General features: G+C 43.3%; 1 protein-coding gene across 2 annotated transcripts in view; it reads right to left on the bottom strand.

The window, feature by feature from the left end:
- Positions 1 to 24,418, bottom strand: part of ASL (argininosuccinate lyase) — a 60,844-nt gene that overhangs the window by 33,425 nt on the left and 3,001 nt on the right. For both annotated transcript variants that reach the window (XM_063457241.1, XM_063457235.1), the window contains exons 3-6: positions 7,256 to 7,450; positions 4,563 to 4,646; positions 3,157 to 3,213; positions 1,179 to 1,276 (exon numbers count right to left, since the gene is read on the bottom strand). In XM_063457241.1, the coding sequence (XP_063313311.1) occupies positions 1,179 to 1,276; positions 3,157 to 3,213; positions 4,563 to 4,646; positions 7,256 to 7,450 (434 nt within the window). The remainder of the gene's footprint in view (positions 1 to 1,178; positions 1,277 to 3,156; positions 3,214 to 4,562; positions 4,647 to 7,255; positions 7,451 to 24,418) is intronic.

Here is a 24,418-nt window from a genome sequence, read left to right as displayed (position 1 = left end):
ATATTAGAGATTGCTGTAGGTTCACCCGCAAAATGTGAATTTGTCCGCTACCGGAATTGTTAGTAGCAAATCAGACTGAAATTCGGTGTTTATAAAATAAAGGATTTGTATATTTATCAAACAATTGTTTGGATTGTATAACGATTGGAAGTTCCTGGTTTCTGTTACATTTAATTCATTGTAACTGATCTTCTCTGAGGAACACCAACTGAGTGAGTACTCCCTGTATAAGAATGTGTTTTGAATATTTTTTCAAATGGTGAACATTTTAGCCCTTTGTTAATGCTACCTATCTTATATTACTGGAAAAGAAAAGAAAAAGAACAAGAAAAACAGGAGGGGCTTGGGGGTCTAGGGGGGGGGACTAGGAGGAAGGCAGCAAGTCCCATTAGGAAAATACCTCTAACCTAAATATATGTAGTAAAATATACAGAAAAAGAGGACTGCGCTTTCCCTAAAATAGGGATACCCTCCGTCAAATATGTAAACAACTGAGCTGCATACCACAACCACCCACAAATTATTTTTTTTTAAATTTTTTGTACAAAGATAACAATAAAAAAAAAAAAAAAACTGACAAAAATCCAAGTTCACAGTGACTAGGTCACTGATTTAAAACAGGTTCTTATGTCAACAGGTGGGCTGGATAACACTGGCAATTCATTTCCAACCATGTAAAAATAAACTGAGCAAAATGTGACTAGTAGTAGTAATATTTATAAAGACATTTGCATTCTATTACTGAATATCATTGACAAAGCCTAGTGAAGGCAAAATTGGAAAAGACATTCTCACTACCCTGCTTTACTCAAACTATTTTTTTTCCCCACTATACAACCTCAGACTCTGCTGGAAAGCCTGACAGGACAGTGGATGTTGTTACAGGGAAGTGCAAGTATTTTTTCTTCTATTGAATTAAAAAAATATATATTTATTTTTGTTATCTGTGTGCAAAAAGTTCAATATTTTTGGTAGGTGGTTGTGCTATGCAGCTCCGTTGTTCAGATATTCATTGACAGGGGGTATCCCTATTTTAGAGAAAGCGCAGTCCCCTTTTTTTGGTACCGTATATTTTTAAGACAAATAGGATTGTTTCTTTACAGATTTGCCTAATTAATAAGGTGCTTATCAATGAATAATGCATTGCAAAACTAATGTAACAAAATAATGTTACTTACATGGCTGCTCTGTCTACCATAGTCCGAATAAGACGAATTAAATGGATGCATAAGGTGGAGCATGAATCCCGCAGCCACAACCTCATATCTGTGACAACCTATGAAAGTAGGAGTTAAAGTAACAAAACTGGATAATTTAAGTATTCTGTATCTTTAAGAGACACTCCAAGCTGTAGCTGATCCATTATCATAATGCATTAAATATATAAAATAATGTAAAATTGAAATAGAAGTTAAAAAAAATACATATAAACACTTTATTTTATATGGGATAAGCTAACTTGTGCTGTAGAAAGTAAATTAAATCTCAAACCCACAAATCATTAGCTAACTAAGCAAACTTTTATATTGCACGTAAGGTGTGAGTTCCTACACATATATTAGCCAACAAGTAGCAGAACATATTACTGGTCATTAGAAGTGGCCAGGCTTAACATATGAGAGAGAGAGCAGAATGACTGAACAAGACAAAGTTATATAGATAACCAGAGAGGAGATAAGGGAGGAAACAAAGTTGGGTCAAGGATGCCAGTGGTCAATATGGTCAAGGGAAAGCTGGGTCAAAATAGCAAGTAGTCTAATAAACAAGAAACGAGCTATTGTAACCAGACAGGAACCACAACAAGGTACAGAGTAATTAAGAATGAGGTAATATAGGCCTTACAATATTGACACAATTTCACAATTTCTGTGCCCGGAAATCTGAGAAACTAGATGATTCAGCCTTTCGATTCATGGGCACTGCTTCATAAATTGATGTTGTTACACATTGTCCAGCTTCATAAATAATGCTAGAATGGAGTGAGACCTAGGAAATGACGCCATTATGACACTTACACTAAATACCCATTTCTATTTCCTTACTCTGCTTAACACCTTCATACTGTAGTTTAAACTACAACTGGGTATTTGTACAGAAGGTATATATATATATATATAGTTAATGCATACATAGTTAAAGTCTTATGGTACTTGTCAGACTTTAAAAGTCAATTGAAATTGCAAACCAGTTGAGTGTATCAACAATGATTATCATTATTTTAAAAAATGCCAACAATTTCCACTATTAACAGTTTAGTTGATACGCTTTCCCGATGAAGGAAGTTTTCAATGATTTTTTTGAAGGAGTGGAGACTGATTGAACAAATAACAGAGAAGGGAAGGGAGTTCCACAGGAATGGTGCAGCCCTAGAGAAGTCTTGAAGGCAAGCAGAGGTGGAAGTACGAACCGAGGATAGATTTAGGTCTTCAGCAGAGCATAGGGGCCTAGCGGGACATACTTGTGTATTAGGGGGGAGATATAGGTGGGAGTAGAATTATGTAGAGATTTGAAAGCAAGAACCAGAATTTTAAATTGAGCCCCATATCTTACAATGCAGTTACTGACAGAGGGGGAGGCGTGGGAGATGCGGGCAGACATGAAGATGAGCTTCGCCACCGCATTTATTATAGACTAACAGGCAAGCTGGGAGCACATAAGACCACTGAAAAGCAGATTTCAGTAGTCAAGGCGAGAGGATAGCGGCATGGAACCGCACCCTGTTTCCAGCATTAAGTAGGGGTGGATGCGCGCACTGTTTTTCAGATGGAAGCGGCACGATTTGGAAATTGACTGAACGTGAGGGGTGAAGAAGAGGTCTGAGTCAAAGAGAACACCTAGGCAGCGAATCTGCTAGGTGGAACTGATTATAACGCCATTAATGTGGAGGGAGGCAAGACCAGAAGTTCTGTTTTGGACAGGTTGAGTTTAAGGAAGAGGGCAGCCATCCAGTTAGATATAGCAGAGAGGCAGTTAAAGACATGAGTCAAGAGGCAGGGATACATTTGTATTTGAAAAGGACAACATTTTCACTGACCAAAAGTTAGTGGCGAGTGGAAATTGTGAACTTTGCACGCATTTCTTGATGAGAAGTCAAAATTTACAATGACTTCTTGTGCATGTGGGTCAGTTACTAAATGAGCATATATGTTTACATACCTGATCATTTCTACTTCTTCCAGTATGGAGTTTTCCTGCAGTGTCACCAATTAGTTCCTAAATCAAAATAAAGACAGTACATTCCAACATTATATCATGGAGACTGGACCAGGCATCGCGTTTACGGTTAATGCTTTCTAATCATAAAGTCCAACCATTAAATTTTATCGAAACAAAAAGACTACATTCATAAGCTATATTGCTTTATGATGGGTAGATCGTCCCTGGATAATGGTTTCCTGGCTTAGAATAATTGTAGATCATCCTAAGAATACATTGTGAAATTTAAAAAGAGTTATTCTGTCTAATTGACTATATTTAAACAAGTAAATGGTTTCTCTGTAGTTCACAGCTGTTGAATGTATATTTTATTGCTACAGGAACACGAACACTACATTGACGTCCATGCTGGTTGCTCCACTTCTGGTACTTGGCACAACAAATGCTCATTATATTTAACCCACAAAGAGTATGCTTGATAAAGCTAGATAACGTCAATCATGGTGCAAACTTTATTTGCTTAAAAATGGTAAACTCTTCCTAGCTGTGATCCTTGTTTGCAGTTAGCACAGTTCTCTAGGCCACAGGGGTGGGCAATCTGTGGCCCTCCAGATGTTTTGGACTACATCTCCCTTGATGCTTTGCTAGCATTATGACCCTAAGAGCATTAAGGGAGATGTAGTCCAAACCATCTGGAGGGCTGCAGATTGCCCACCCCTGATCTAAGGTGAACAACATGCACAGGTTTTAACATAATCCAGGCACTTTATTGGTAAACTCCACAAAGGAGACAGCAACACAACTAAAGAAACAATAATGTAACAGGTTTCCCTTTAACCCCTTAAGGACACGTTACATGTCATGTGTCCTTAAGGGGTTAAACAAAAACCTAACCTGAGCACTGACTAACTTTCAATTTACCTCTCTATCAAGGGTTAAACTTAAACCTATCATAGGTTTCACCATCCTTGTTAAATAGCAACACTCTGCACTCCAGCGCTCAGTCACCTTGACTTATCCTTCTGCACTCCCAGTCCTCCAAGCCAGCCTTAAATCTTGACTCTCTCACAGGAGAGAACAGTGTCTCTCCTACCTGCTTCCATGGAGGAAACCAGCAATACCCCTTTACCTGCCTAGTAGAGAGGGGTTTATTCCCACTGCTGCAGCTGATTATCTGCAGCCGAGCAGTGGGTTGGAGACAGTTCAAAAACCCTGTCCTGGACCTTATTTCTCCCAGTTGTATATAAACTGAGGAGTGAAGCACCGGCCCGCCCTACTCTCCAAATGCTCCACCCCCGGGGCCCATAACTAAACTTTAGTTTGTGTTGCATACAGCACATACCACGCAAACTCCCCCTGGGGTTAAATGTAATAATCTCTGCCTTCACTTTATCACAGTGTTATACCTTGAGGCGACGTTCATTAGCTGTGTGTATGTCTTCATCATCCTTACTGAGAACGAAGGTTCCTTGAGACCATTCCCCATGGATCTGTGAGAAAATAATGACAGATGTCCATTGTAATAAACTATTTTTTTACAAGTCACAAGTTGTACCAACTGAAGTAACTAATTTACCGAAAAATATATATAAATTTTTTTTCTAAAATCCGAGTGGCCATATTCAGTCAAAACTTCCAGTCATCGCAATTGGCCATGACTATTGTAAAGATGTAGCAGTAGTATAGATATGGATAAGATGTGCACACAGACATTTTTAGGTTAATATTGGAGTTACTAATCCTAGTTAAAAGTGCTGCATTGTGATAAAACACATGACAGCCATCCTAATGCTATATGATAATACTTTGTTTTTTAAATCCCTTCGTGACATTAGAGTGTGCTATCCTGTCGTACCAAAGGAGGGCTTTAATGCCATGGGGCGGCATAGCACGCCCTAACAATCTGCCCCTCCCCCCAGCCCAGACAGACACTTACCCTCCACTTCGATAGTGTATGGAGGACCTGCCTGGCAATCAAGGCAGTCACCCTGCAGCCAATCCAAGTCATGTGATCACGGTGGAACTGCAATATTTTTATTAATTCTATATTGGGTGATCTACCTGACAAGCCAGGCAGTCCCCCTGCAGTAGATTATCTAGATCCTTCCCCACCCCCCTCACCCCCATTTCAAAATACACCTAGAATAAAACTCCAGATAAACTAATTAGCAAGCCCTATCTTTGACCCTGTACATTTCCAAAAACTCAAGTGACGAAAGCAACTTCGCCACCGACTTTTGGAGGGGACTACTTGCCAGCCTTTTACCCTGGGACTATGGCCCCTGTGATAAAACTTGCTGTATCACTGTTCGTGCCTTTTTTCTCTTCTATGGTGCCGTATATGGGGCTTACCCGAATGGATTAGGCTTATGGTGTTTGTTTACCGAACAAACTGTCGAACAGCCGGACCACCTGCAAGTGGAGTGTGCAGCCTGTTAATCTCCTAGAAGCTGTGGTTAACCGCAGCTTAATTGACGAAGGGCTGGGTGGTCGCCGTTTGTATAGTCAAACACGTGGCGGCGGCTAGCTTGTTTAATCGAACGTGGTCAGCTGTGTTTTGCTGTCGAGTTCATGGAACTGAAATCGGACACTCGGCGGCACGAACACTGCTGGGACTTCCACCTCCATCGGTTAAATATGCACGAACAGAAAGCCATTCGGTAGAAATAATCTACCGAACACACTTCAACACTGACTTTGTACACGAACGCTCCCGTTCGACTATTTGAAGTGCACTTTAATCATTGGAAATAGACCGGCCGCACAGCCTAATTCTCTGGAACTATTTTGGGCATGAAGCCATGCTTGCGGCCGGTCAAAAAAGAGACTTCCATGAAACTTTTGAACCCCTGCTCTGATCTGGGTGATTTTTGGACATGTTGTTCACCCAGATCAGGGCTATCAGGGGATATGTTGTATTTTGGGGCACTTATGAGACTTGGTAAAATGTGTGTAGGCTTGGGGATAATTACGTTAATACATTACCTACCTTAATTGTATCACAGGCAGAGGGGAGGGATTGTGTGCTGTATGTGGGAGTGTCAGGCATTGTTACATTGTTTCTATTGGTCTGTACAATTTGTGTCCTGTGCCCCATCAGGTCTGGCCTGAAAAATCCAACCTGTACTATTAAACTCTCAGATCTTGCACCTTCATGAAGTCTTGGCTCATGTTTGGGGGATTGGAGAACTACACTCTGGGGATTGCTATAATCACTATACTCCCCTGAGTATAATCACTAAGCTCTTGTAAGAGCTGTTGCTGCTACGCTCTCGGGACTAAGAGGCCTACCCACTGGAAGCTGGATCCTGGTCTTGGGTCCAAGGTGGGTGGAGGACGGCGAGACCCCAACCAAGCTGTGGCAGTTCGGGGGGTTTACGGTGGTTATGGTGTTCCAGTGCAGTGCTGATGGTACTCGCCAGTACTAGGAAGCAGCGACTGACGGAGGTACCCGGCGTTCCGTCACACCTCATAAATCATGACATCGCTGAGCACAAATATGAGTGTTTTAGAGCAGTAAAAATATACAATGCTGATATCCTTGGTGAAAGGGAAGTATGTGTTAAAAAAAAAAAAAAAAACACTTAAAAGTGTGTGTGTAGAATATATATATATGGCCAGGGTTTGTGACTAAGTGGCTACTAAAAAGGACTGGACATACTCAATTTTGAATACCCTGGGTTTTCTACTTTTGCAAATTGTATGCCATGATGGCAGTAATTTTAATTTCTGGGCTGTCATATGGTCTCAAAAGCAACATAATCTGGTAAATTTCAATGTGTAAAAACTGATATGGGCAAACCTTACTTTTGACCCTGTAAGTTTTCAAAACACCATGAAACCTGTACATTAGGGCATCACCACATACAAATATGAGTATTTTTTATTTTAGTAAAAGCAAACAAAATTATATAATTGTGGGAGAGCATAACATGAAATAGGCAAATTATGGTTTGCTTCAAAACTTGGACCATTGCCTTCGTCCTTAAGTGGTTAAGACTTGTGTATAGATTCTAAACTCAATACAAAACTACTGAAAGAACAGTGTCAACAAATGAAAACCTAATGAACAGCATGTAAGGTCATAAGTTTAACGTACCTTATCGAGCCCAGTCACAATTTCTTCCATCTCAGACTTGTTCACTAAGCCAGCTTTCTCCAAACCCTTGACGTAAGCCTGACTTCCTCTGATGTCTGCTGACCACATCCTTTTGTCATAGGACACGGAAGAGTTGAACATCTCCATAATGGGGTCTATGCTGCCAACAAATCTTCCACCCCATAATTTATTTCCCTAAAGTAAAACAAAATATTAGCTTGATATTAACATAAGTGTGTGTGATGAGATTCTGCAATAGGAGAATTTTGCAACTGCCCAAATGCGATTCCATTCACTCAGCTAATTGCATAAATACCGCAAAAGTCTACTTTTTGAAGATACTGGAAATATCTAGTCAAACTATGCGTATACAACACTACACATAGGAATGGCACATTATCATTCACTAAATATGCAAGACGTCTTCTAATGTAATTGATTATTTAACGATTAGATCAGTGCAGTAAGTCTAATTATTTAGGCACATTCAAGCTACTAGAGATCCAGCAGCCTCTATGTTTGAAACATTATTTCTCAATATTTGTCAGTGCTTCCACTTGAAGGATAAGTGGGCAAAGATTATTGCACTAGGATTCACATTGTTTTGGGTCCTAACTGATCCACGTAGTTCTTTTTTAGGATTGCCTAATTTTATCATCAGTCTCTTATTTTGTAATACATGGCAAAATTCCCATTAAAAAAAAAAAAAAATACCATGTACCTTGCTAGGTCTTCATGTGACTGTTGCAAAATGTGAACAACATTTAAAAGTACGTAAAAAAAAAAAAGAGGAAAAAACGCAAGGTATGACAGCTAAGACAGACAAGGTCATAAAATTAGCATATGAGTTTCAGCGCTTAGTAGATATTCCCCTTTAAAAATAAAAAGGGGGCATTTAATATGAAAAAAAACAATAATATAAAAAAAATCATATAGATCACAGAAAAAAGAAAAAAAAGGGAAAAAGATAAAAATGTGTCCAAATGTTCTATCTGTAACAAAGTCCTGAACAAAAAATCCAAATTTCGTAATGATTTGCTGGGACTCGAAAGTGAATTGAGATACCTTTAAAAAAACGGAGACAGGGAAAGATACATAGCGTAATACTGTATCAAAAAGGTATTTATTGTCCAATATACAGGAACAAAGTTAAAAGGATCCCCCCCCTACATAAGACTCTTACATAAAATAAAATGTAGTACTCATCGTAATATATATTGCAGGCAAAAAGATCTGTCCCAGCGGCTTGTGTGTTTCCCTATGACAGCTCCTCTCCGGTGCACTCGGGTAGGTTGTCGGTAATATGCTCAGAGGGAAAACGCTGGCTGGAAAAACCGGCTTCTGGTAGGCGCTGGTGCAGTCTGCTGCAAATGGTAGTTCTCAATGAAGAAAAAAGCACCCTATCGACGCGTTTCGCCCTTCCACAGAGGGCTTTTTCAAGATAGGTGCTTGAGGCTTGATGTGGCAGTTTTATACCTTGCCGGGTAAAAAAAATTTAAATTTCTTAAAGGGATACACTCCTTTTTTTGAAAAATAAATGAAAAATAAATGTTTTACATAGGGGAGAGCTGAGGAAAGCTTGCTTATAAAACATATGATAAAATATAGTAAAATACAATGTTTATATGGACTAAAATTAGTGCATCTGCACTTATAACACATCAAATTGAAATTGAAATATAAAGCTACTCTGTAGTGATACTTATTACAAATTTATAGATCTAGCTTAATTCTGACATAATTATTTACGTTTATCATGGAACAGTCATAAGAACAGACATTTGCAATAATTGCATATAATCACATTTTGATGTGATATCATTAATTGAAAGTGTTTAAATTGTATTTAAATTATGTATTAGCATAAGGACAAGTATAGTCATACTGTAAATGATTTCGGGATATATACTTTGTTTCGAGTTTTCCCATCAGGACTGAAACTCAATAACAAGACATCCTAAAGCGTGATAATTTTATAAATTTATAAAAAAGAAAATTTATAGAGGGAAAAAAAAAAATAAAAAAAAATGTTGGATTCTAAATCTTTGGATGAACCTAGAGCTCAGAGCCCATGGTTTAAGACAGAAACACATGAGAAGATATGGAGACTAATATACTACTTCTTTTCTAGAAAAGCTCCGAACTTGAGAGAAATCTGGAATTTGAGGCTTAAGCTATTTCCTTTTAGTAAGTGATAATCCAAAGCTAATTACAGTTCCGGTTCTCCTTTATAGTATGTTAGCTAATTCTAGTTCAGCATTCAGACCCAAAGGGGTCAGGGTCTTTAAGGTATAGATCCAGAACATTTCCCGGTATGTTAGGGTTTTGCTTGGTTCGCCTCCCCTCCATGGTATTTCCACCTTCTCTATCCCACAGTATGAAAGAAGTGTTGGATCTCTGTTGTGGTGTGTTCTAAAGTGGTTGGAGAGAGAATGTTGCTCAAAGCCCCTTTTGATGTTGTAGACATGTTCTCCGAGTCTAATTTTGAGTATCCTTTTTGTTTGACCCACGTATTGGAGGCCACAAGGACACTCCAACTTGTAGATCACTTGTTTGGTATTGCAGGTGATGCAGTGTTTGATATTGTAGGTTTCTTTTGTGACTGATGACTGGAAGGAGGTTTGGTTTTTTCCTTTGGAACTGGTTTTACATATGTTACAGTTCCCACATTTGTAGAATCCCTTTTGACTTGTTAAAAAGTGAGTGGGTTTCATAGGTTTATGATAACTATGAACTAATCTATCCTGTAATGTAGGGGCCCCCCTGAATATTATCCTGGGTCGTATAGGTAGAAGTGTGGCTAAAGCCGGGTCTTGCCGGAGTAGATGCCAATGCTTTTGTACACTCGCCTTTATAGAGTTCGCTTGTGCACTATAGTTGAACACCACCGGACACATGTTTTCCGTATCCTTGTCCCTTTTGGCTTTCTCCTGCTTAGTTTGTAAAAGGGTCGTGCGTTCTATTGTTTTCACTTTTCGGAGAGCTAGTTCCAGTGATTCCTCGCTGTAGTCTTTCTCAGCAAACTGCTGTTTTACTTTTAGTGCTTGCGATTCATATACCTCAGGGTCCGTGCAGTTCTTTTTGACCCTTAAAAATTGGCCAAATGGGACATTTGACAGCCATGATGGATAGTGACAGCTTGAAGTCCAAATGTAACTATTTACGTCCACACTCTTGAAAAAGGTCTTTGATTTTAAAATATTCTGTGAGTCGGTATAGAGGATCAAATACAAAAAAATCGATGTCTGTAGAGCTATATTTGTATGTAAATGATAGATTATATATGTTCTGGTTAATGTATGCCAGGAAATTGATGAGTTCCGTCTCCTCCCCCTTCCACACAAAAAAACAATCATCAATGTACCGTCTATAGAAGACCAGGTTCGCCTCCCACTGGTGCCCGTGCCAAATAAATAGATTCTCCCAGTGGGCCATAAAGATGTTGGCATAGCTGGGGGCGAACCTGGTCCCCATAGCGGTACCATTGGTCTGTAGATATATGTCACTGCCATACCAAAAAAAGTTGTTATTTAATATAAAATCGATGCACTCAATCAAAAATTCCACTTGTTCCATTAGCATTGTGGGTTCTTCATATAATGTTTTTCTTATTGCCTCTATCCCCTGGTCGTGTTTAATGACGGTGTACAAAGATGTTACATCACAAGTCACCATATAGTAGTCCTGGTCCCATTTTAGGCCTTCTATTTTTCTCAAAAGGTCTCCACTGTCTTTTAGGTAGGATCTTGCTTTTTTAACAAATGGTTGCAATATGACGTCTATATACTGGGATAAATTGCATGTTAGTGATCCTATCCCGGAGATAATGGGTCTTCCCGGGGGATTTGAGAGGTTTTTGTGGATTTTTGGTAATTGGTAAAATACTGTTTTTTTTGGATATATCACCATGACAAACTCCAGTTCTTTTTTGGTTAAAATGTTTAAGAACTTCCCTTTCTCTAAAATATGGAAAAGGCGTTGTTTTGTGTCCAGTGTGGGGTCGCTATTGATTAATTTATATGTTGCGGTATCATTCAAAATTCTCCTGCACTCCATATCATAGTCTTTAGTGTTAAGGACCACAATTCCACCTCCCTTGTCCGCCGGTTTTATTGTAATCTCCATGTTGTCGCTAAGTTCCTTAAGTGCCGTGCGTTCCCATACACTTAAATTTTGTTTATGCTTAGCTACTTTCTTGGGTAATTTGTCTATGTCCGCGATTACTGCCAGGCTAAAAGCTGACATGGGGCCACTGGTTTGGTTCGAGGGACAAAAGGTAGAGTTGTTTCTTAGGTTCGTATGATGGAAAGTGCTGTATTCTGGTTTCGGTGCCCCAGGAGCTGGATAGTTTAGGAAGAATTTCTTTAAGGTCAGTTTTCTCATATATTTTTGTACGTCTAAAAACGCCATGAAGGGATCTGACCCCACTGTCGGGGCATATTTTAATCCCTTGTTTAGCACCTTTATCTGGTTTTTGGTTAGGTTGACCTCAGATAGATTAAATATACCTATCTGCTCCATTTTCTCATTCTCTTGTCTTCTACGGTATCTCTTCCCCCCCCTGCATCCTCTAAAAAAGGTCTCTTTCTGGTGCTGGGTTGTTGGGTCATAAAATTAACTGATGTTCTGAATATCCATATTGTATTGTAAAAGCTTCCTGGTGAGTGTGCCATGGCCCTCAAGTGACTAGAAACATGTTAACCAGTCTAGCAGAGTATGAATTTTGTGCCCAGTTTATATGCAAAATTTATAAAAAAAAAAAAAAAAATCATAAGCACATGTAGTGAAAAAAAAATAAAAAAATATTATATATATATATATATATATATATTAGGCAGTTTTATCATGGCACAAAACATACAATTCAAATCAATATTTTGAAGCGCCAAAAACACTAAAAAAAACAGGTAATTCAAGTGAAGGAGACAGTGTACAATGATTGGTTATTTACATTACATTGCAATGCAATGTAATATATACTTAGATTAACAGATAGCATGGTAAACATTGAAACCCTTCACAGTGGGAAATCAGAAAGATGCCACAGTCTACAATCTACCAATATTAATATTATAAGCTTTAAATCTTACCCCTTGAATTGCACAACATTACATCTCTTAAATTATTACTCTCACAATGGTCTAAGGATGACCTTTCTTTTTTGGAAAATAGCGATGTGTGAGAGATATAGATTCCCTGCCAAAAGTGATATGCAACTCTATATGGGCGTCCCCAAATTTGTGGTTTCCCATCTATAGAATGTAATTGGGCGGATGGTTAATATTTCACTCCTTTGCAAATGCTAATGCAGGTAACAATGCTCATCAGCTCATGACTAGTGATGTCGCGAACATAACATTTTCCGTTCGCGAACTTCCGCAAATGTTCGCGAACGGGCGAACCACCATAGACTTCAATGGGCAGGCGAATTTTAAAACCCACAGGGACTCTCTGGCCACAATAGTGATGGAAAAGTTGTTTCAAGGGGACTAACACCTGGACTGTGGCATGCCGGAGGGGGATCCATGGCAAAACTCCCATGGAAAATTACATAGTTGATGCAGAGTCTGGTTTTAATCCATAAAGGGCATAAATCACCTAACATCCCTAAATTGTTTGGAATAACGTGCTTTAAAACATCAGGTATGATGTTGTATCGATCAGGTAGTGTAAGGGTTACGCCCGCTTCACAGTGACAGACCAAACTCCCAGTTTAACGCACCGCAAACAACCGCAAACAGTCCATTTGCACAACCGCAAACTCCCCATTTGCACAAGGTTGGATACCAAGCTAGCCATGTCCCGTTCCTTGTCCTCACTGATGTCATTAAAGGTCTCTTCCTCCACCCAGCCACGTACAACACCAAGGGTCCCCGAAAGGTGACAACAAGCCCCCTGAATTTTTAAAAAAATATGAGATATGAGTTGCACTGGTGTGACACTGTGTCCTGGCAGGCCCTGAAACGCACACGTGTGAAGGAAACTGACTGCTATTATTTCACAGTCAAAAAAAGTTTTGTTTTTTTTAAATGCAAGCTATTGTGACACCAGATATGAGTGGTGGCACTGGGCAAGTGGGCACAGTATACGCTGTGAGCCTGACACAAACGCTGGCAGGCAGGCGACTGCAATTAGATTACACAGGAAAAATAAAAAGCAGACTGATGTTCTAGCCCTAAAAAGGGCTTTTTGGGGTGCTGTCCTTACAGCAGAGATCAGATGAGTCCTTCAGGACTGTAGTGGACACTGAATACACTAGCCTAGCTATCGATTTCCCTATTAAATCAGCAGCAGCTACACTGTCCCTCCTCTCACTAAGAATGCAGCTTCCGGGGGGGCGGGGCCTAGCTGTCATGGAGGAAAGACGCACTTCATGTGAGCTCCCTCAATATCTCACTTTAAGCAGCTATCAACAAGCTAATTTCACCCCAGAAGGGGATGACCCAGCAATGTTGCTCCTACCTGACCGACCCGACATACTTAATAGCGGTCAGCAACTCGACAGAGTCTTACCTCCGCGTGGCAAGTGTGGCCTGGTGCTCACCGGGCGGGAGAGGCAGCCGATCTCCCGATCCGGGGATTCCCAGGAGCAGCTACTTCCCGGCAGGAGCTCAGGTACCCCCCCTCGGACCGGTGGGGGTTATCCCGGTCCACCCCTGAGAGGCTGTCTGGAGCTAATGGATGCACAGAGCACAGCCGCCCAGGCTGACATACTCATCTGCGACTCTCCCAATATGGCTGCAGCCGCGTGTCCTCCTGGTACCAGCAAAGCATGGCAGGATATGGAGTCTAAGCTGGACAGACTCTTTAATCAATTTTGGAAGCAAATAACAAGCAGGAAGCCCCAACAAGCTCCACCACAGCCCCAACAAGCTCCACCACAGCTAAGCGAAGCAGTCCCCATTAAAATCCACCAACACAAAAGGCGTCGAAGACGGGACCGGAGGCACAAACAGAAATTCAGAGCCTGCCCCACGTCAAGCACTTGCCTCCACCTTAAGCCACCACAATCCCGCACCGGATGTGAAGCACCACCGGGATAGATCCAACCACCCGACAAAACAAGTTTCCACCACCTCAAGCCGCGAACCTGGCACTCAGCCAGAGACTTGCCTTTGTTGTTCCAGGTATCAGGGACTCCCAGGGTCTGCACCTGGCGCCCAGAAGGGATCGGATGAGCACAAGCAGTAAACAGCAACCTGCCAAGCATGTCCCACTATAGCCGATCCTCCACACCATGCCTTTGATCACATGAACTGCTCTCTGCACATTAACTAATCGTAAAGTAGCAAGCGTTTAAACATGTCATTATTTCACCTCCTAAAGAGTTTATTGTCGTAGTTCCTTACATGCCTTTACCTTAACCGTTCATGTATTATGTTATTCACTAGTCTCATCTCATGGGGCGACTCACACTTGATTTATAACTAGTGGTGGAGCTGCTGATATAAATACACAGTTGATAACGTGCAAGCTACACCCTAAACATGACAGACATCTTTCACAACAATGTACTGCTATATACTCATACCCTCAGTGCAATTAGCCATGATATACGCACGTTCAGCCTAGCATGCTCAAATATAACCCACTTCTGTCTAAAAATAAATAAAAAAATGCAGCTTCAGAATTAATCTAAATTGTATGCTGTCTAGGAGGTGGGAGGGTCTCGGAGGGAGGGTCTGCTGCTGATTGGCTGGAATGTGTCTGCTGACTGTGAGGTACAGGGTCAAAGTTTACTCAATGATGACGAATACGGGGCGGACCGAACATCGCATATACACACACACACACACAAGGATTAGGAGAAATGGCGCTAAACAATATGCGCATAAAATCCCAGTGCGTCAAAAAAACCAAACCCGTGTTTTAGTCACCTAAAAACACTTGCATATGGAATTTTACACAAAAGAAAAGTAGGTTCTGCGCACACTTTGGATGTATGATGTATTCTGTAAAATAAACAACTTTCATAGGGCAATATATAAAATCCCAATACTTTTAGAGCGAATAAATAGAAGCACTCACACTTTAGAGAGCCATATCAGTCGGCTCTCTACTTTAAAGGCACATCAAATGATCTTTGTAACGTGCTCTGTGCAGATGGGTCCCACCAGAAACGGACATCAAATTCCGTCTGGATACAATCAGGAACCAGGATAAGTTGAAAATCAAATATTTTATTCAAATATTATTTATGAAAGTTGTTTATTTTACAGAATACATCATACATCCAAAGTGTGCGCAGAACCTCCTTTTCTTTTGTCGAACATCGCATATGTTCGCCGTCTGTGGCGAACAAGCTATGTTCGCCAGCGAACCGTTCGGGACATCACTACTCATGACATCAAGGTTAACTGAAGGAAGACTATCTTTCCTAATATTTATCTACCGTATATACTCGAGTATAAGCAGAGTTTTTCAGCCCATTTTTTGGGCTGAAAAACCCCAACTCGGCTTATACTCGAGTCAAGGTCTGTATTATGGCAATTTACATTGCCATAATACAGACTGGGGGGAGAGGGGGGCTGGCAGAGCTGTAACTTACCTGTTCTGCAGCTCCTGTCAGCTCTCTCCTCCTCTGCGCCGTCCGGTCAGCACCTCGGTCAGCTCCCAGTGTAAATGGACTTACAGTGTAAGCTGACAGAAGAGCAGAACGGACGGCGCAGAGGAGGAGAGAGCTGACAGGAGCTGCAGAACAGGTAAGTTACAGCTCTGCCAGCCCCCCTCTCCCCCCCACTGAACTGCCACTGGACCACCAGGGAAGGAGAGCCCCCCTCCCTGCCATATATCAAGCAGGGAGGGGGGACGAAAAAAAAATATATATAAATAAAATAAGAAATAATAATAAAAAAATAATAATAAAAAAAAGTTAATAATAACAAAAAAAGGGGTATAAGGACCACTATGGGGGTGGGTGGGTTAAGGACCACTATGGGAGGGAGGGGGGTATAAGGACCGCTATGGGAGGGAGGGGGGGGTATAAGGACCACTATGGGAGGGAGGGGGGGGTATAAGGACCACTATGGGAGGGAGGGGGGGTATAAGGACCACTATGGGAGGGGGTGGGATAAGGACCACTATGGGAGGGAGGGGGGTATATGGACCACTATGGGAGGGAGGGGGGGGGTATATGGACCACTATGGGAGGGATGGGGGGGATAAGGAACACTATGGGAGGGAGAAGGGGGATAAGGACCACTATGAGAGGGAGGGGGTGGGATAAGGACCACTAGGGGAGGGGAGGGTAAGGACCACTAGGGGAGGGGTGAGTCAGGACCACTGGGGGAGGGGGTGAAGGAACACGGGGGTGGGGAGGTAAGGACCACTGAGGGAGGAGGAGGGGAAGTCAGGACATATGGGGGGGGGAGGGGGCGGCAAATTTTTTTTTGCCTACGGCGGCAAATATCCTTGCACCGGCCCTGCACACACTGCATTCACACACTGCATTCATGCACACACACGCTGCATTCATGCACACACACGCTGCATTCATGCACACACACGCTGCATTCATGCACACACACGCTGCATTCATGCACACACACGCTGCATTCATGCACACACACGCTGCACTCATGCACACACACGCTGCACTCATACACACACGCTGCACTCATACACACACACACTGCACTCATACACACACACATACGCACACACTGCATTCATTATACACACACTGTAAATAAATATTCAATTAATATATTTTTTTTAGGATCTAATTTTATTTAGAAATTTACCAGTAGCTGCTGCATTTCCCACCCTAGTCTTATACTCGAGTCAATAAGTTTTCCCAGTTTTTTGGGATAAAATTAGGGGCCTCGGCTTATATTCGGGTCGGCTTATACTCGAGTATATACGGTACTTCATGACAAGGTAATGTTTTCCCAATAACTAAAAAGTGGGAACACCAACTCATTAAAGAAATCTTGGTGTAATGATGATTAAATGTTGCAATTTTTTTTTTTTTTAAATCTGTGTACATATCAAGCCCTACCATCTATCTGTTCTGGGTAGTAGGAAAACTTTAAACACAAATAACCAAAACTAATTATTGCACATCCTATAATACATCAAGTATATAACTCTTGATCCGATAATTTTTTTATTTCCCCCCTCCCCCCCTAAAAAAAAAAAATTGAATCAGATCTCTATTCAGGCCCCACTCAAACATTTTGTGGAACTGCTTGCTTTTTATCATTTCCCAGATGTTTAAATACTTAAAATTACATATCCCTATTCTAACTCCTGAAAATGTTATTATATGCCATCTTAATTTCCCCAGTTTACCCAGGTTGATTCGTAATCTGTTAATCCATGTCCTGATGGCCACGAAACTTTTTTGGAAAAGAAATTCCGAATGTAGTTAAAGTCCAAATAAACTATGAAGGGACAATGGAAAACTGTATTTACTATAATAGCGGAAGTCTTGAAGCATACAATAAAATCTGGTGAAAATGGTTCAAATATTAAAGTTCCAACATGTAAGAAATTTTGAACGACATAAGGCACAACCTTTGCACTCCCTTAGCCTGGTCTGAAATAAGAAGTTAAAGGAACGCTATAGTGTCAGGAAAACAAACATCAATTCCTGGCCCTGTAGTGTTAAAACCACCATCTAGCCCTCCTAAATATAGTAAAATCTGAGAGGGAGCTTAACCATGGAGCCGAATAGACGCCATTCTCCACGTCTCCACCAAGCATCACAGGTACAAGGGACCATCGACCCGTGAGACCCATAGCCACAGCACCAGGGCTCCCCACCGATGCCCTTTTTACACACACAACCGGGCAAAAAACAAGTCCGCAAATCTCGGGCCTGCCTCGCCCTCCCGCAGGCATCACCACTACCCACGATGTCCTTCCCGGGCCTCGAGGACTGGTACCGACAGACGGACTACTACCACCGACAACATGGGGAGACGATCACAGAAGCCACAGCAGGCTGCACCCAGGGACTCACAGGATATAGGGGCCCTACTACAGCGCACTGCAGGTAACAAAATGGCGGCCGACCAGGACCAGGAGACTGGCTCCACAGGTTCAGAACAGCTGCCACAAGGACGCAGAGCAGACAGGCGATCAGAATCCCCCACAGCCCACAAGCAGAAGGGAATGACTCAGCCCCAGCCACTAAAAAAGATATCAGACTCTTGCTACAAGAAATGAGGCAGATGTTTGAGTCTGACAAACCTAATGCGCACAGAAACGCAGGCAGTGACAGCACGAGTTCAGGCCTCTGAAGAGGACATACTAGACCTCAGACAAGAGGTGAAAAGCATGGGGGACACCCTGAAACACTTGCAGACGGCGAACACAGAGCTCCGAAAACACTAGACGCCACGGAAGATCGCATATCAAACAAGCACACTCAAGCTAAAAAGCTGGACTTCGACAGCCACTTCCGCATGAATAAGGCCAAACGGGCACCCACAACAGCCTCAAAAGGATGTCAGTCTCCTGCCACTCCATGACAGACAAACGCCGCATACTAGCAGTGGTGAGAGACAAGACACCACTGGCCTTCTAAGATTCACAACTCACCTTTTTCCAAGATATCACGCGGAACACCCTTCTCTGGAGAAAGTCCTTGAGCGAAGTAACGGAACGACTACGGAAAGGGAAAGTAGAGTACAGATGGCTGTTGCCGAGAACACTGGCGGTCATCAGCAGAGCAGAGGTCCTTAAACTCACCTCTCTCTCCAAGGCCCCTGCGCTTCTCCAAAAAGTGGGACTACCACAGAACACTTCAACACGCGGAACAACATCAGCATCCAGAAACAAACTCATGGGACCCAGAGAGAACAGTTCCATTCTTCCCCAGGGGCAACAAGAGACAGGAGGCAGTGACCTGAACACCACATAAAATATCTACCACTAATTTCCATGCTCTTCTGTTCTCTTACCTAAGCTCAACCTACTGTTCTCTCTATATACCATGTTTTATTACTGTCTCCCCCTACATAGACTGAGACGTGATCTCCCTTCCCCCCCCCCCCCCGCGACCCTCTTAGGTTAGGGGTCGACACTACCCACTATACCACGTACAGCACAACCCACACTACGGCACTGACAGAAGCTCTTGGCCCACACTGAGACATAAACACCAACTCAAACTGCGATGAGCGACAAAACTAACCAACCTTATGCCCCTCTAAACAACAAGGGAAGGTGACATCCAACCGCACACAAGACTTACTATCTACGCACTCGACTTGCTTAATTACACCCAGACCACCCTATGGGTACCAATAACATGGGCACACTCGACTCACAGGAAAAAAGGAAAGTGCATACACATTTCTACTAAGTTCTCCCTGACTACACGGACACATGCTAGATCCTTCGACTGTTGAACTGAAGGACAAACAAAATATGCTTGCTGCCTACTCTTCGTTCCTATTAATATTCACATGTAAAACGTGTTGACTAACTCTAAACTATGTTACTGACAATGCCATTCACTAACTTGTCAATGCTGTTAAGGCAACACAAGTATGTTTTGTTAAAAACTAAAATGCACGGAAAATAAAGAATTTAAACAATATAGTAAAATCTTACTTTTATTCAAGACTGCCGCTGCTGCCTCTGCCCCTGATCTGCCTGCTTGGCTGACATAATCAGAAGTGATTTTCTAAACCAGTGGTTCCCAACCTTTTTTTCTTGAGTACCCCTTGGGTCCATAAATTGTACCCCCATATTAGCAAAATGTTTGTAATTAATATAGTTGCGATTATTTCAAATCTATACATTTTTATCTGCTTAGTTTCCCCTTTTTTCTGCCTGCTCGTCCATTGACAGTGGGTGTGGCAGTGTGGGGGAGGGGCAGTGTGTGGAAGGGTGACATTGTGAGGTGGCAGTGTGTGGGAGGAGGATAGAGTGGGGGGAGGTGGGTGACAGTGTGGGGAGAGGACAGGTGACAGAGCGTGGGGGCACTGTGTGGGGAGTGAGGTGACAATGTGTGGAAAGGGGATTGGAGAGTGAGGTGACAGTATGTGGGAGGGCAGTTGGGGGGGTTAGTGTGGAAGGAAAACAGGTGACAGTGTGTGGGGGTAGTGTTTGGGGAGGTTGGTGACAGTTTGGGCAGGTTTATGACAGTGTGGGGGAGGGTGTGACAATGTGGGTGTGTGTGACAGTGTGGGAGGAGGACAGGTGAAAGTGGGGTGGCAGTGTGTGGGGAGGGTGACAGCATTGGGGTAACACTGAAGAGGGCAGAGGGCGATATGGTAGAGGGCAGGTGACATTGTCTGTAGGGGGTGACTGACAGTGTGGGAAGGACAAGTGACAGTGTGTGGATAGAGGGTGGCAGCGTATGGCAAGAGGACAGGTGTCAGGTGTGGAAGGGAGACAGTGGTGAGGGGGGCAGTTACAGTGTGGGAGGGTGGTAGTGGAGAGGGGCAGTGACAGGGTGGCAGGGTGACAGTGGGGGGCAGTGACTGTGTGGTAGGGAAACAGTGGGGAGGGAGACAGTGGCAGTGTGGGAGGGTGGCAGTGACAGTGTGGGAGGGTGGCAGTGACAGTGTGGGAGGGTGGCAGTCGAGAGGGGGCAGTGACAGGGTGACAGTGGGGGGGGCAGTGATTGTGAGGTAGGGTGACAGTGGGAAGGGGGCAGTGTGTGAGGATGACAGTGAGGAGCGGCAGTGGCAGTGTGGGATGCATGCACTGACAGGGAGGCAGTGACAGTATGGGAGGGTGGCAGCGGGGAGGGGGGCAGTGACAGTGTGGGAGGCAGACGATGGGGAGGGAGCAGTGTGGAAGGATGACAGTTGTGAGGGAGCAGTGAGTGTGGGAGGTAAACAGTGGAGTGGGGGACAGTGGGAAGGGGGCAGAGGCAGTGTGGGATGGATGCACTGACAGTTTGGGTGGGTGACAGTGGGGAGGGGGTAGTGACTGTGTGGGAGGGTGACAGTGGGGAGGAGGGCCGTGATAGTGTGCGAGGGAGACAGTGGGGAAGGAGCAGTGGCAATGTGGGAGGATGACAGAGGGAGAAGGGCAATGCCAGTGGGGAGGGATACTGTGGGTAGTGGCAGTGTCAGTATGGGAGGATGAAAGTGGGAGAGGGCAGTGCAAGTGGGGAGGATGACAGTGGCAGTGTGGTGAGGAGAACAATGGCTGTGTGGGGAAGGGGACAGTGGCAGTGTGGGATGGGGGCAGTGTGGAGGAGGGCAGTGGCAGTGTGGGATGAGGACAGTGGGGAGGAGGGCAGTGGCAGTGTGGGATGAGGACAGTGGGGAGGAGGGCAGTGGCAGTGTGGGAGGGGGACAGTGAGGTGTGCAGCAGTGGATGTGTGGGAGGGGACAGTGGCAGTCGGGCACACCAATAAGAGATCTCTTACCTTTTTACACCATTTGTGCACAGCTCCTGTGTCTCCTGTTGCATGCCCTCCCACGCGATTCTCTCAGTCCCAGGCTCTCACTCTGCACTCCAATGAGGGAGCGAGGGGTCGGAGCCGTAGGAAGCCGAGAGTGACAGAACACAGCCACCTATCAAACTGCCCTGGGTGGGCACTCTAAACAGCGGGTCTGAGAGCTGTGAGGTTGCTGCATGTTACTGACAGGAAGGAGAAGCAGTGTAAAGCTCCTCCATCCGGTCGCTCAGTTACAGCAATAAAGCATTTAGAAACAAATCCAGGGCATGCCAGTCTGGGGTCAATGTACCCTGGATCAGCCCTGCGGAACTCAGTTCCGCCATTACAGAAGTTTTTTGCGTACCCCCAGGGGAGCTGAATTGTACTGCGGAACCCCTGCTCTTAACCAATCACAATGCTTTCCAGTAGGATTGGCTGAGCTAGTCAATGAAGCAGATCAGGGGCAGAGCCAGCACAAGCCAAAAACAGCCCTGGCCAATTAGCATCTCCTCATGGAGATGCATTGAATCAATGCATCTCTATAAGGAAAATTCAGTGTCTCCATGCAGAGGGTGAAGACATTGAATGTCAGTGTTGCACAGTGTGCAGCACTACCCCAGAAAGCACCTCTAGTAGCGGCCAGTGGAGTTAACCCTATGCTGTTATAAAAATACTGCATTTTCTCTGAAAAAAGCCTGAAGGGAATAATTATACTCACCAGAACAAATGCAATAAGCTGTAGTTGTTCTGGTGACTATAGTGTCCCTTTAAGTAATTACATTCTTGAAACATCCGATAGGATCCTCTTGGCCTGTCCTCCTTTGTTTTAATTATGAACCTTGTACAACATTTTACACCAACTTTCTCGGTGTACTGGGACCATGGAGAAGCCCTCAGCCCTTCACTTATTCTGCAGACCTACTCTTCTCTTAGTAGATCATATTCTCATGATATTTTTTCTCTCTCCAATTCCAATTTATATTACTGGTTGGTCATTTGTTTGTGATTAAAATATGTGGTTGTTAATTTGTTGGTATAGTACATTGTAAGCTGATCTACATGTTCCTTCCCATTTGATTAGGTCATGTTTTGTTTCTTTGATGTATCTGTCTGTTGATTTAATAAAAACATAAGTGAACAAATATAATGTAGTAAAAGAAGTCCAATAAAAGTTTGTAAACCTGCAGCAAGTAATGCAATTGCTTTATCTGCAATCCGATTTTACCGAAATCCTGTTGATTTTTAGGGAGAAAATTAGGTTAGAGCTGCTGGCCGGCTGTACAGGCTCCAGACAGATTTGTTTCCCCCTACGTGTCCTACACCATTCCCTTTGATCTTAGGAAACACATGGTATTTAATTCCATTTTTAACAAGCAGTGAGTTTTCTCAACATCACCGTCAATTACACTTTATAGAGCATTTGTGCTGATCCTTTCCCAAACGCCAGTCTATTCCTGACATGATTACTTTCCCAGAAAATAAATGGATTTAAACATTTCCACTGCTGTGAATATAAAAATCTATATTATAATTTAAAATAAGAATATTTACTTCAACGCTCGAACATGGGTGAGTCGCCTAAAACCTCAAAGGAGACACATCCAGAGGCTACCCCCACAACATTCCCCCCTTAAGCATCCAGCCCCATTGGAGAGAGAGCGCGGCACGGTTAGGCCCCGCACCCACAGACAAAAAGCCCCGGGGAGCCACACAGGACTTTCTTATACTCACCACCAGACAGCACCAGCGACGGATACAGGCCGGTTCACCGCACAAAGACCAAGGCCACCAGCATCCTTCATAACTACTAATGGCGGCTCCAGCACCAGCATGAAACCGAGGGCAGCAGAGACCGACTTATCCGACGAGCCCAGATACCACCGTGGACTTCTGCCACTTCAACCTACAGTCCAGCCGCTAACAGGCATCGGCTGAGCATCCCCAGATAGACACTCCAAACACGGACTCACTCGGATCATTCCCCAGGACTGAGGCGAAACACCACCCTAAGCAATAGTGTACATAATCCACAACATACCATAAGCTCCGACACCCACACATCTCTATAGCCTACAGCTGCTGCCACAGAAACCAGTTGTCCCCACCGCAAACAAGGCAGATGTTACTACTGCTCCTATGCATTAACGTACCTTTTTCTGCACGCATGCTTTTCAAGTGACCACACCACACATTGAGGCAACTAAGGGGTTAACCCCAAGACTGACACTACACAGGCATATTTCACCTAGAAGACACACACCTATACATGCATACAACATCGTTAAACCCCAGCACAGCTCCATATGTTACACAATCTATTTTTGTCTACGTTAGCAGAAAACCAGCACGTTACTCAACTAGCTATTAACTTAATCTAAAGGAACCCGCTTAAATGCGCTGATATGGCATGGTGTATAGTCTCTGGGTAAAGCTAACACTTAAACGATGCTCTAACACCATGGCAGACCAAGCCTGCCTAAGTAGCGGACTCGCCGCTAAACGCCTGCGTCTGGTTTATCTCCAAGGTCTTATCTTTGTTTAATTTTGGGAATGTGAAATGAAGCCTGTTTATATTTTTATGTTTATATTGCCTACATCGTTAACAAATAGTGCCGCTACTCAACGGCCATGCCGGCATAATTAGAAATAGACACCTACCTGCCGCTAGCATGGAACCTACATTAGCATATAGCACGACATATCCTAGCCCTGCAGAACTTTATTTGCATGTACCCATAAACGTTGTAAACTCATCCTTAAACTTAGCCTGTATTCACACACTAACCCTTGACACAGCATTAGAATTTCATGAC

The sequence above is a fragment of the Pelobates fuscus genome, chromosome 1 (assembly GCF_036172605.1).
Source record: "Pelobates fuscus isolate aPelFus1 chromosome 1, aPelFus1.pri, whole genome shotgun sequence".
Classification (NCBI taxonomy): domain Eukaryota; kingdom Metazoa; phylum Chordata; class Amphibia; order Anura; family Pelobatidae; genus Pelobates; species Pelobates fuscus.
The sequence above is the reverse complement of the archived record's forward strand: the minus strand, read 5'-3'. Positions and strand labels throughout refer to the sequence as shown.